The following is a 13646-nucleotide window of genomic DNA, read 5'->3' on the forward strand; positions in this document are numbered from 1 at the left end:
ATCATGACTGAAGATAAAACATAACAGCAACCAAAACATGACTCAAACAAACCTGATTGCAGCAAACAAACAAACATGACAGTAGCAAGAGGAAACAATGACCCGACACCGAGTCTTCGGGCAGGAGTCCTTTTATACAACTAAATACCAAATGACCAACAGGTGTGCAGCTGTAGGAGCCCTACAGTGCCACCTGTTGGTCCCTAAACCGAATCATGACACTGTGTGTCCGTTCTGCAAATTTACATAAAATTCTTGAGCCATTTTCATTCAAAACGTTTATTTGTCACATGCAGAGTAAAAATACAGGTTAGCACTTAGGAATGAAATTTTTATTAAAATATTAGGTACATGTCCACAATTCCAAGAGCGAAACTCTTCCTGATGGTCAAGGGCACAATTGTATCCTTCACCTATAACATTTTTGTCTAATTTTCTTCCTAATCTTCTGAGGCAACACTCTCCTTCACTTCCTGTTTCATGTTTCGTGTGTTTACACACTAAACTGTCAACTAAGATTACAGTGACTACTAGTCACCTTGAAAAAGGCAGACTGACTGCTTATAAGTTTGAAGACACTTGCGGTGACCATCACTTTTGTTCAGGGCCGTTTCATGAACTATTTATACACTACAGTACTGTATCATTATTTTTCTTGCATTAACAAGGAAGGACCAATGATTGTATGTGTGTGTAAATAGGGAATGCCATATTTTTTAAAAGGAAATAAGAATTGATCCAGTAAATAGTGATGGGTATGATAACTCTTGATCGTTGACAATTCTGTGTGAAGCTGGATGTTTATTAATCACATTTGAAAGCAAAGACCGCAAAATGGCAAATGTACTTGTCACAACCAGCAGAGGTGGTTTTTCGAAAGGTTTAGTCGCACACTCTGCAGTGTGAACAAAGCCATTGCTATACTGTATAGTGCTTTGTTTTTTAATGTACATATTATGATGTTATTAAGAACGGGATTAAATCACTAAATACCCACTGAAGGCCCAAGTCTAAAACTCACCCCCATTTACCTTATGTCCCTAAAATCAATTTTTGGGGATTTCATAAACCTGGAGTTAATGAAAATACAGGAAGCCTACTTTTTCATGGCACTTCCCCCCTGAATCTTGATATGGCTGAGGCATGATCGGATGAGTTTTGTCTGTACAAAGTTAAATGACTAACTTGCCTCAACCCCATCAAACACACACACAAGATAAACTAAACAAGATAAAATTCAGGCCCTTAAAACCAATTGACAACAGGGTGAGATGTGGTGATTGCTTTGTTGCACTGTTGTTCATCCCACATGAACATTTCATCATCTGTAATGTGCACAGTAGAAGTTCATAGAATAAGAAATGGCTTGTTGAGAATGTATTACAGGTTCTCAAGGTCATGCTTTGTTTGAGGACCCCCACCCCCTGAAAACTAAGCATATAATGAGATTAAGATAAAGAATAATCTGTCTTCCATTTTATGGAATTTCTGTGGTTCATGCTTAACAACCGTATATTGTTGGCTACGCATTTCTGGATTTGGTATTTGGTTGATATACATGGGCTAACACAGTATCAATTTTAAAATGTTCATTGAAACACGGTTTCCAATCTCTTGCATTTAGAGTCCTGTCCTTTGCGGCACATGACAACAAAGGGCCACATTCTCTCGTTTGTCCTTTTTTTTAAGCACCTGCAATTGCTTAATGAGTTTTGACATATTTCTGACACACCCACCGCATGTAAGCACAACGAATGAGTGTGGAAACACCAAAGACCAACACAGACTTGCCCGCAAATCCTCCAACATGTATTTTTTCCTGCTAATTGAGAATTGAAATCTGTGCAAAAGATGAAGCGCACTTGATATGAATGTCTTATTGTTTGTAAGTGTGTCATGTAACTTTGAAGGAGAGCATTATTCTATGTGGAATCAATCCAAGTAAAAAGTATGTTTTAAGTGCAATAAGAAGACTGTGGTTATAACTGAAAGCATGTCTGGAAGTCCATTGATATGCTGCTCTGAATGATGAGCTCAACTGCCTTTCCAAAAAACTCATTCACTGCCATTGAAAAGTCTACTTTTCAATTACGTTTTTTTCCCCCCAATGGGGATGGGTGGGAGACAGTCTGCTGCTGCGCCACTGGAAATTTCAACTTGGAAACAACTTGAGTGATGCACATCCAACAGTAGATGACATTGAGCTACCATTTTAGATATAAGCATAGTCCACTGGGAGAACCTGCTGCATTTTGTGCAACCTGCCTTTTTTTCTTTAATCAAAGAATGAAAAAGGTGGGGCTCGTTGGCGAGCGCCTGGTGGCCGGGCCTACACCCATGGGGCCCGGCCGGGCTCAGCCCGAAGAGGCAACGTGGGTCCCCCTTCTCATGGTCTCACCACCCGTGGGACGGGTCAAAGGGGTCGGGTGCAATGCGAGCTGGGCGGCAGCCAAAGGCGGGGACCCTGGCGGTCCGATCCTCAGCTGCAGAAGCTAGCTCTTGGGACATGGAATGTCACCTCTCTGGCAGGGAAGGAGCCCGAACTGGTGTGTGAGGCAGAGAAGTTCCGACTGGATATAGTCGGACTTGCCTCCACACACAGCCTAGGAACCGGTACCAGTCCTCTTGAGAGGGGTTGGACTCTCTTTCACTCTGGAGTTGCTCACGGTGAGAGGCGCAGAGCAGGTGTGGGCATCCTCATTGACCCCCGGCTCAGTGCCTGTACATTGGGGTTCACACCGGTGGACGAGAGGGTTGCTTCCCTCCGCCTGCGGGTGGGGGGACGGGTCCTGACTGTTGTTTGTGCATATGCACCAAACAGCAGCTCAGCATACCCACCCTTTTTGGAGTCCTTGGAGGGTGTGCTGGAGAGTACTCCTGCTGGGGACTCCCTTGTTCTGCTGGGGGACTTTAATGCTCACGTGGGCAATGACAGTAGACCTGGAGGGGCGTGATTGGGAGGAACGGCCCCCCCCGATCAGAACCCGAGTGGTGTTTTGTTATTGGACTTCTGTACTCGTCACGGATTGTCCATAACGAACACCTTGTTCAAACATAAGGGTGTCCATATGTGCACTTGGCACCAGGACACCCGAGGCCGCAGTTCGATGATTGACTTTGTAGTTGTATCATCGGATTTGCGGCCGCATGTTCTGGACACTCGGGTGAAGAGAGGGGCGGAGCTGTCAACTGATCACCACCTGGTGGTGAGTAGGCTCCGATGGTGGGGGAAGATGCCGGTCCGTCCTGGCAGACCTAAACGTATAGTGAGGGTTTGTTGGGAGCGTCTGGCGGAATCCCCTGTCAGGAGTTTCAACTCCCACCTCCGACAGAGCTTTTCCCATGTTCCGGGGGAAGCGGGGACATTGAGCCCGAGTGGACCATGTTCCGTGCCTCTATTGTTGAGGCGGCCAATCTGAGTTGTGGCCGTAAGGTGGTTGGTGCCTGTCGTGGCGGCAACCCCCGTACTCGCTGGTGGACACCAGCAGTAAGGGATGCCGTCAAACTGAAGAAGGAGTCCTATCGAGCCTTTGTGGCCTGTGGGACCCCAGAGGCAGCTGACGGGTATCGACTGGCCAAGCGGACCGCGGCTTCGGTGATCGCCGAGGCAAAAACCCGAGCGTGGGAAGAGTTCGGTGAGGCCATGGAAGCCGACTTCCGGACGGCTTCGAGGAAATTCTGGTCCACCATCCGACGTCTCAGGAGGGGAAAGCAGTGCACCACTAACACTGTGTACAGTGGGGATGGGGCGCTGCTGACTTCGACTCGGGACGTTGTGAACCGGTGGGCAGACTACTTCGAAGACCTCCTCAACTCCACCAACACGCCTTCCTTAGAGGAAGCAGAGCCTGGGGACTCTGAGGTGGGCTCTCCTATCTCTGTGGTTGAAGTCACCGATGTGGTTAAAAAGCTCCTCGGTGGCAAGGCCCGAGGGGTGGATGAGATCCGCCCAGAGTTCCTCAAGGCTCTGGATGTTGTGGGGCTGTCCTGGTTGACACACCTCTGCAACATCGCGTGGTCAACAGGGAGAGTGCCTCTGGATTGGCAGACCGGGGTGGTAGTCCCTCTTTTTAAAAAGGGGGACCGGAGGGTGTGTTCCAACTACAGAGGGATCACACTCCTCAGCCTCCCTGGTAAGGTCTATTCAGGGGTGCTGGAGAGGAGGGTCCGTCAGGAAGTCGAGCCTCAGATTGAGGAGGAGCAGTGTGGTTTTCGTCCCGGCCGTGGAACAGTGGACCAGCGGACCAGCTCTACACCCTTAGCAGGGTCCTTGAGGGTATGTGGGAATTCGCCCAACCAGTCTACATGTGTTTTGTGGATTTGGAGAAGGCGTTTGACCGTGTCCCTCGGGGAGTTCTGTGGGGGGTGCTTCGTGGGTATGGGGTACCGAACCCCCTGATACGGGCTGTTCGGTCACTATACCACCGATGTCAGAGTTTGGTTCGCATTGCCGGCAGTAAGTCGGAATCGTTTCCAGTGGGGGTGGGACTCCGCCAAGGCTGCTCTTTGTCGCCGATTCTGTTCATAACCTTTATGGACAGAATTTCTAGGGGCAGCCGAAGCGTTGAGGGGGTCCGTTTTGGGGGCCTCAGTATTGCATCCCTGCTTTTTGCAGATGATGTGGTGCTGTTGGCTCCTTCAAACGGGGCTCTCCAGCTCTCACTGGAGCGTTTCGCAGCCGAGTGTGAAGCGGTTGGGATGAAAATCAGCACCTCCAAATCTGAAACCATCGTCCTCAGTCGGAAAAGGGTGGAGTGCCCCCTCCGGGTCGGGGAGGAGATCTTACCCCAAGTGGAGGAGTTCAAGTATCTTGGGGTCTTGTTCACGAGTGGGGGTAGGAGGGAGCGGGAAATCGACAGGCGGATCGGTGCAGCGTCTGCTGTGATGCGGACGTTGTATCGGTCTGTCGTGGTGAAGGAGGAGCTGAGCCAAAGGGCGAAGCTCTCAATTTACCGGTCGATCTACGTTCCAACCCTCATCTATGGTCACGACCTATGGGTCGTGACCGAAAGAACGAGATCCCGGATACAAGCGGCCAAAATGAGTTTTCTCCGCAGGGTGTCCGGGCTCTCCCTTAGAGATAAGGTGAGAAGCTCTGTCATCCGGGAGGGGCTCCGAGTCGAGCCGCTTCTCCTCCACATCGAGAGGAGCCAGATGAGGTGGCTTGGGCATCTGATTCGGATGCCTCCTGAACGCCTCCTTGGTGAGGTGTTCCGGGCATGTCCCACCGTGAAGAGACCCAGAGGAAGACCCAGGACACGCTGGAGAGACTATGTCACTCAGCTGGCCTGGGAACGCCTAGGGATCCCCCGGGGAGAGCTGGAAGAAGTAGCTAGGGAGAGGGAAGTCTGGGCTGGAAGCTGTTGCCCCCGCGACCCGGCCCCGGATAAGCGGTAGAAGATGGATGGATGGATGGATGGATGAAAAAGGCTCAATCAAACGGTGAAAGAGTGTTGGGAATATGATCATCCATCCATTTTCTGATCTGCTTAATCCTCACGAGGGTCGCAGGGTGTGCTGGAGCCTATCCCGGCTGTTTTTGGGCAGTATGCGGGGGACACCCTGAACTGGTTGCCAGCCAACCGCAGGGCACCAGTCACATTCACAATCACGCCTAAGAACAATTTAGATTGACAAATGAAGCTACCACACATGTTTTTGGAATGTGGGAGGAAACCGCAGTACCCAGAGAAAACCCACATAGGCACGGGGCGAACATGAAAACCCCACATTGGAAGGCCAGGGTCTGGAATCTGTACCCTGCACCTCCGCAGTGAGGCACACGTGCTAACCAGTTGATCACCGTGCCGCCCTACTTATAATCATTGAAGACAATATCCCGTTGGTCTTTAAGATGTCAAAAATGTTCTAAAACGGCTGGAAGTGAATGAGTTCTAAGCATATGGCACGCGTTCTAACAGAGAGAATATGGCTATTAGTGAGGCAATGTTTCGTAACAATATTTCAAGATACAAAGAAAATAATGGAGTTGGTGATTGCAAAGCCTATAATGACGGCTTTCAGAACGTCTTAGTTGTCTCTTCTTCTTTAGATAAAAAAAAAAAGTAGGTGAGTACGTTTGGTGAGACACAAGAATGTGCGGTAGAAAGCGGGCTGAGTTCCATCTATGTAGGCGGTGGCCCAGAGTAGCGCAGCATAACACTGAAAGATCTTGCGAAGTTATTGGAGATGGAGCAGCTGTTGCCTTCGTCCACGAGGGGCAGGAGAAAGGCCAGCAGCAGGAAAGCCAGGAAGAGGAGCCAGAGAGGAAGAGCCACTCGAAACACCCGCTGCAGGAAACCTGGTTTCTGAAAAGAAAAAAAAAAAGCAGCTAAGAGCAAGGAACATTGATGAATGCGTGTCTGGTAGCTGCCTGTGCTTATCAATGTTTGCAGAAAAAAATGCGGCGGTCCTCCTCTGGATGCTTTGTAGCTGCCTGCCTGAGGGGAGAGGATGGAACAGGGAGTGTAGTGTGCACAGTGTGTTTGCTACCCAATGATGCAGAGGAGCCCTCTTTCTGAATCTGCTGATGTCTGTGGTTGTGGGAAGGCTGTTTCCCAACTACCTTCCGAGCAGCCTTAACCGTCCATTGAAAAAAAACAAAAACAAAAAAAAACAACCATTTGTTGTGCCACACTGAGGTGCTTGTACTGAGGACGCTCTCCACCACACATCAGCGGAAGTACCCCAAGACATAGCTCCCCAGTCTGGCACGTCACATTTTCCAGAGTAATTGGAGATTTTAGTGAGCCTTCTAAAGCAGACAGGAAGTAATCCTGCTGCAGGTGAAATAATTGGAATGCTGAGCCCAAGGTACTTTGAGGCGGAGACCACTTCCACCGCTATGCCTCCAATGTGCAGAGGACCTTCCTGAAGTTCACTACCAACTACTTGGTCTTCTTCACATTGAGGCAAAGATAGTGATTTGCACCAGTCCACCAGATGTTTACCTCCTTTTTGTTCTCTTACTCATATGGTTGTCCATGAGACAACCCACTTCCACTGTTTCGTACACAAACTTCATTATATGACACCTGTGTAGTTTTACAGAGCAGTCATAGAGCCCTAGTGCTGAAACTATTCGAGTAAACGAGTCCCAAGACTCTATACTTCAGTGGAGGAGTTCTTATTCAGCCTACCGGTACTTTGTACTTCTTTGCATTACAGTTTCATGCAAAACAAAGGTTTGTTATGACAGCGATTTTTTTCCAGAGTACTGTATTCGGAAAAAAAAGATGCCGAATGACTCAGAGGTTTTGGATATGCCTGCACGCATGATTGGTTCCCGGCGCAATGCCGACCAATGACAGCATAAGTGGATTTATCCCGTGAGTTGATTGAGCTCCTTTTGGATGATTTTTTTCCCCTTCATATGGTTTCTTTGTGCCTTGCCAGATCTTTTTTTTTTTAACAGTTCATCAGGCTGTGTGTGTGTGTGTGTGTGTGTGTGTGTGTGTGTGTGTGTGTGTGTGTGTGTGTGTGTGTGTGTGTGCGCGTGCGTGTTGTCTGTTGTGTTGTAGATGGGAGTGAGTCCTCCTGTCTTTAAAAGGATTTCTTCGGAGACTTCCTGAGTGACCAATAATCATCGGCGCCAAGTTGAAAGATCTTCCATGGAGTGACAGAAATCGGGGGTGAATCCGACAGCTCGCTTGCTCTTGGCAAGTGTGCTTTAAGAATTTGTGCTTCCTTAGTAGATAGTTGTTTGTTCTTTTATTAGTATTAGTGTGGCTGTTTCGTTTGCGTGCCAGCTTTTGCTTTAAATGCATTTTTAGGCCGAGTTGAGCAGGTCCTTTTGCTGTTGACCTGTTATCCATCCATTTTCCGATTTATCCTCACAAGGGTCGCGGGGGGTGCTGGAGCCTATCCCAACTGTCTTTGGTCACTAGGCGGGGGACAACCTGAACCGGTTGCCAGCTAATCGCAGGGCAGACAGAGACAAACAATCATCTGCGCTCACACTCACACCTAGGGACAATTTGGAGTGTTCAATCAGCCTGCCATGTATGTTTTTGGAATGTGGGAGGAATGTGGGAGTACCCGGAGAAAACCCACGCAGGCCCAGGGAGAACTAACTCCACACAGGACGGCCGGAGCCTGGATTGAACCCGATACCAATGCACCGTGAGGTCGACTTGCCAACCACTCATCCACCGGGGTTGCCCCTTTTTGTTTAATCCATTGTAAATAGCATTTTGTACGTTTTTGCCTTTGGTCCATTTATTTTAAACCATGTTACTTTGCACCGTGTTTTTTTGTCTCAAAACCTTGGGGACCAAGAGTGAGTTCCTTCTTTTTTATGTGATGCACCTAACCCTACAGGTGTGTGGTTTTTGTGCGTGAGTGCAGGTGTATTTTGGATGTTTTTATTGCACAGCATTTTGAGATGCATTTCTATGTATGAAAAGTGCAAGACAGATACAAATTGATTGATGATGCAAAAAGTGGAATTGATGGATAGTGTATAAAGTGGTATGGTGACAAAAATGCTGCAATATCTGATGATTTTCATGTATTACATATGAAAATTTGAAATTTGGGTAGATTTTAGCACGAATCATGGAGGTTGGAGCATAAGATTTTTTTGGTGGGCAGGATGGATTTGGCCCAGCATTTTGACACCTGTGGGCGTCAGCAGTTTAGCATGACTCAGCCATCTTCTGTTAATTATCAGTCCTCCTCCTTTCATGAATTGTATCTTATTCGCCGCCATAGGGGCAATGTCAGTATTTATTTTTTTACACTGAGGAATATGCCATGACATCGTCAACAAATATCTATACCATCTACTCTTTACATTATGCACTTTTTAAGTTACTTCTTGGACTTCAGGAAAATTATGTGGTGCTCATTGTGCTATTGACCAGTCGCCACTGCCGATAACAGTGAAAAATGTGAAAAGTCAATTCTAGATGCTTGTGATTCATTGTTCTCTCAGATGACATACACATTAGTTTTATGGTACCTTATAAACTGTTGCTGCAGTCGCAGGCATCCTTTGTTTCTTAGTGACTTTCTGCAAAAAAGAAAGAAAATAAACAGCTTTACTATGGACTGTATTTTCCTCCCAAAATTAAGATCGACTAATGATGCAAATAAGAGTGTGCACAATACCTCAAAACATATCATTAAAGCCGCTCAATTATACAGTACATTTCCAGCTCAATAAATACAGTGGTGCCTTGAGACGCAAGTAATGCAACCTAGGTTTTTTGTAATTTTGTATTTAAAAAAAAAACTTTACCTATCAACACAAACTTAAGATGTGAGCGCTGTAAAATGGGAGGGAACAGGCAACAGTTTGTCAAATCATGAATGAACAATACGTTAAAAAAAGGTTCAAGGTGCTAAATGTCACTCCCAGTTGAAGTTTAATGCCAAATAAAATCAAATAGCCAAAATGTCAGCATGTTAGTCCTGGTTCCACTCGATTCACTATGCCCGACCGTAGATGTAAGACATCACCTACTTCACACGTGTATGTGAGCCTGTCATTTGTGAGTGATGCTTATCTTAGCGATGTTTGTTTCAAATATGGCTAATTAAGTCCGAAACTTTTCTTGGATCTATCCATAGATTATGTACTAGCAGTCGAACAGCTCAGTAAATCTTGGAGCCAGGAATCGCGTGGCCGTGGCTGTGATGCATATTTTGAAGCAGCTCAGAGAAAAAAAGTTTTATTTTAATAATAAAAAGATCATCTTACATCACATTTAAATGTAGGAAATATTACCCAAGATTGGAAAGTAGTCAACTCACCTTCGACCCGAGGTCACCGGCAGCCTTTAGCTTGGACTTGTAGAGCATCCAGCGGTAACGAAGTTCTTCTAGACTCGTGTCCGCTGCTAGACCTGATCCACTCTTTCTAACGCCACTTCCTTGAAGCAAAAGTTGGAACTGCTCCTGTCCCCATGTTACCCCTGATCTCAGGGCCTGCATTCAAAAAGTGAAACTCATTCAGGGAAAAACAGCAGACAGGTCTTCAACCCAACATGTCAATGTCCCAGTTTATTTCATTTTCCATTCTCCTTCATCTTTCTGTTGCCGTGTGTGATGGACTGAGAATGGGCCGGCAGCAAATTCTGACAGAGGTGTTGAGACACTACCGAGATGGGCCTCACTGTCAATACTGCCGATCAGTTCATTTCAAGTCAATTTGCTGGCTAACTAACGATTCACATACACGTGTATGAGAGCGGCACAATATATTGGAAAAAGAAAATAGCATTATTTCAATAATGGCTTGTGCAATATGTGTATCGCAAAAGCGTGCAATAGGTTTTATGAGGAATTGTATGCTTTTATCTGACCAATCAGAAGCAACCTTAACTGTGGACTGTTAACCAAACAGTGAACAGTATGGAGGAGAATTACTTCATAACTAATAAAAATGATATTAATAAAATTGTCTAATAATTATAATAATTTTTGTACAATTAGTTAGCTAACAATACAAACATATACATTGTCTCATTAAAGCCCAGATCAAAACAAAGTGAAACTGCGATTGTGGGTTTTAAATTATACCGTATATCTGAATTATTATACTATATTTTATTCTTGTTCAATTCTTTGTTATTGGTATTTATTTTTTAAATGTCTGTTTTAAGGGTCCTTATTCAAAGAAGCTCAATATTTTGTGTGGGGATAGGGTAAATGTTATGAGGTATACCAGGTATATAATGAAGGCAAGTTGACTGTAATTTCTGCACTTACAAGGTATATCTAAAAGTATTTAATTTTCTCTAAAGCCAACAGTGCGCCCTATAAACCAATGTCCCTAATATAAAGAGACTACATTCCCCATTGAGTTGTTTCCCTGTTAGTGTTCCTCCGCCATCTAGTTGTGATTATTAGCATGAACCACTTGTAACCGAAAAGGGTTCTGCCTGACACTAATTGACATGTGCATTCACCAACACACACTCAAACAGACAACTATTTTGTGAGCTCTGCGCAGCCATTATGAAATGAAGATAAGACTAAAAGCACAGTTAACTCCAGACGAAACAAAGGAAGGAGACAAAAGCAAGACTTCTAAGGATATTTAGCCCCTTGTGGATGTAAGCCAACTAAACCTGTGTGCCTTTTTGTGGAATCAATTGTCTTCATAACTTTTGCCTTTCAATTATTGTTTTGTAATACCATTGTATTACATATGTTTCATGTTGGCCACCCCTGACCTAGTGGATGCATAGTGCAACCACGATTTTCGCTTCTATCCGCCTTATAATGAGTACACAACAGTTTTAAAATAGGCCATTCATTGGAGGTGTGTCTTATAGTGCACATGAGTTTTAATTTTGATTTGTTTTATTTATATGACACTAGCTGGTTCGCCGCCCTCCGGGCGGCTCATCAGCTAGTTCCTGCGGAAGGCTGGTAAGGTGGTGGTTCGCCGCCCAGCGGGCGGCTCATCAGCTAATTCCTGCGGAAGGCTGGTAAGGTGGGCCTTCGGCCCACAAAAATGTTGTTGCTTGGTTCAACTTTTTGTTCATCTTCATTGCTTATCGCGAAAATAAAGAGATGTTTAGCTCTACTAAATAACTAACAATTTCATTGCAATGCTTGTGGGTAGACAACATTTTTTCGCTAAGATGCCCGCGCGATCGTAGTGAGCCACTGCCTGAGCGGCGCAGTGGCGGCGCGCAGCGGCGCGGTGAAGTAGGTACGTTTTGAAAAGGGACAGATGGAAGGACAGACCGCGTGCGGGACGACGCGCAATATATATATAGATTTATTTTCAAGGCAAAGTATTTCTTGAGTTAAAAAGAAGACAATTCCTGACAATTAAATGTTCAAATTAAGAAAGCAAAAATAAAATACTTATCATTTATTAATCAGCCCATTGTATACTACAATGTTGAATGAAATGCGTTAGCTAACTCTGCTAATGAAAAATACTTCAACCCTTGGACAGAGGTGTGTGACAAATGTGTGTTGGGTAGGCATATGCTGACACTGGTAACTCACGCTCAGTGTGTCCTGTTGAATCGTGAATTCTTTGCACTTGCGCGTTGCTCTCTTGGTGTTAAGGATCCCTGAAAGCAGTTCATTCTCTCTGCAGAGCCAGGCCTCAAACTCTCTTTTCTTGGACTGATATTCATCTGCATCCATCTGTGAAAACAAAACAATAAATAAATAACAAACAAAAAACTATCCATTAGTTTGAGAAATGAAAGACAGTAACAAATATAGATATATATATCATTCTGTGCCTTCAGCGAGTACACCCACACTTTCCAAGTCATCAATGTACCCCAACTCAGCCTTGAAGGACAAGGACTGGGCAGATGGACTGAACCATTTTTTCAACCGTTTCGACCAGTCGTCTGTCCCTTCCCCCAACCACAAACCGCAACCTCTCTCACTGAGGACTTCTTCTCCTCCCCCTCCTCTTTCGATCAGCTCTCATCAACCCAGTATGTCACCTGGTTCCTGCCTGTCCGTCACAACAGAGCAGGTAAGGAACCAACTGAGGAAGATGAATGTGAGGAAGGCAGCAGGTCCGGACAAGATCAGTTCCCGGCTCCTCAGGACCTGCTCTGACCAGCTGTGTAACATTGTCCAGCACATCTTCAACCTGAGCCTGAAGCTGGGCAGAGCTCCACAGCTGTGGAAAACTTCGTGCCTGGTCCCAGTGCCCAAGACCCCCCACCCTAAGGAGCTGAACAGCTACAGACCGGTGGCGCTGACGTCTCACCTGATGAAGACGCTGGAGAGACTCATCCTCGCCCACCTTCGACCGCTGGTGAGCCCGTCACTGGACCCGCTGCAGTTTGCCTATCAGCCTGGCATCGGCGTGGAAGACGCCATTATCTACCTCCTCCACTCAGTGCTGTCACACTTGGAGATGGCTGGGAGCACTGTGAGAATCATGTTCTTTGATTTCTCCAGTGCCTTCAACACCATCCAGCCCAATTTGCTGGGAGGCAAACTGGAGAACGCCGGAGTGGACCACCATCTCACAGCATGGATCATAGATTACCTCACAAATCGGCCGCAGTACGTGAGATTGCAGAGCTGTGAGTCGGACCGGCTTCTCTGCAGCACTGGAGCGCCGCAGGGGACTGTTCTGGCTCCATTCCTGTTCATCCTCTACACCTCGGACTTCAGACATGACACTCCAAACTGCCACCTTCAGAAGTTCTCCGATGACTCTGCGATTGTTGGCCTCATTACAGAAGGGGATGATCGGGAGTACAGGGGACTGACAAAGGACTTTGTGGACTGGTGCCAGCAGAATCTCCTCCAGATCAACCCTAGGAAAACTAAGGAGTTGGTTGTGGATTTCTGCAGGAAAAAGTCCTCACCAGCACCGATGAACATCCAGGGTATGGACATAGAGAGGGTGACCTCCTACAAGTACTTTGGTGTTCTTCTCAACGACAAACTGGACTGGTCCACAAATACGGACACCCTGATTAGGAAAGGACAGAGCCGACTCTTCCTACTCAGGAAACTGAGGTCTTTTGGGGTTCAGGGGTCACTCCTTAAGACGTTCTATAACTCGGTGGTGGCCTCGGCCATCTATTATGGCATTGTCTGCTGGTCAGGCAGCATCTCGGCCCGGGACAGAAAGAGACTGGAGCGACTGGTCAGGAAGGCCAGTTCTGTCCTGGGTTGCTCCCTTGACACTCTGGAGGAGG

At 46.4% G+C, this 13646-nt stretch overlaps 2 protein-coding genes across 5 annotated transcripts in view; one reads left to right on the forward strand and one right to left on the reverse strand.

The window, feature by feature from the left end:
• Positions 1-13646, forward strand: part of LOC127614473 (uncharacterized) — a 316500-nt gene that overhangs the window by 224411 nt on the left and 78443 nt on the right. The gene's annotated exons all lie outside the window — the stretch shown is intronic.
• The window catches only part of syne3 (spectrin repeat containing, nuclear envelope family member 3), a 74540-nt gene continuing 66826 nt past the window's right edge, over positions 5933-13646 (reverse strand). For 3 of the 4 annotated variants that reach the window (XM_052085692.1, XM_052085690.1, XM_052085691.1), the window contains 2 exons: positions 11971-12114; positions 9733-9930 (listed from right to left, as the gene is read on the reverse strand). In XM_052085692.1, coding sequence (XP_051941652.1) covers positions 9748-9930; positions 11971-12114 — 327 coding nt within the window. In that variant the 3' untranslated portion in view covers positions 9733-9747. Of the gene's footprint in view, positions 6309-8962; positions 9014-9732; positions 9931-11970; positions 12115-13646 lie in introns of those variants that run through there. The other variant, XM_052085693.1, reaches the window with a different exon arrangement.

The sequence above is a fragment of the Hippocampus zosterae genome, chromosome 14, assembly GCF_025434085.1.
Source record: "Hippocampus zosterae strain Florida chromosome 14, ASM2543408v3, whole genome shotgun sequence".
Taxonomy (NCBI): Eukaryota; Metazoa; Chordata; class Actinopteri; order Syngnathiformes; family Syngnathidae; genus Hippocampus; species Hippocampus zosterae.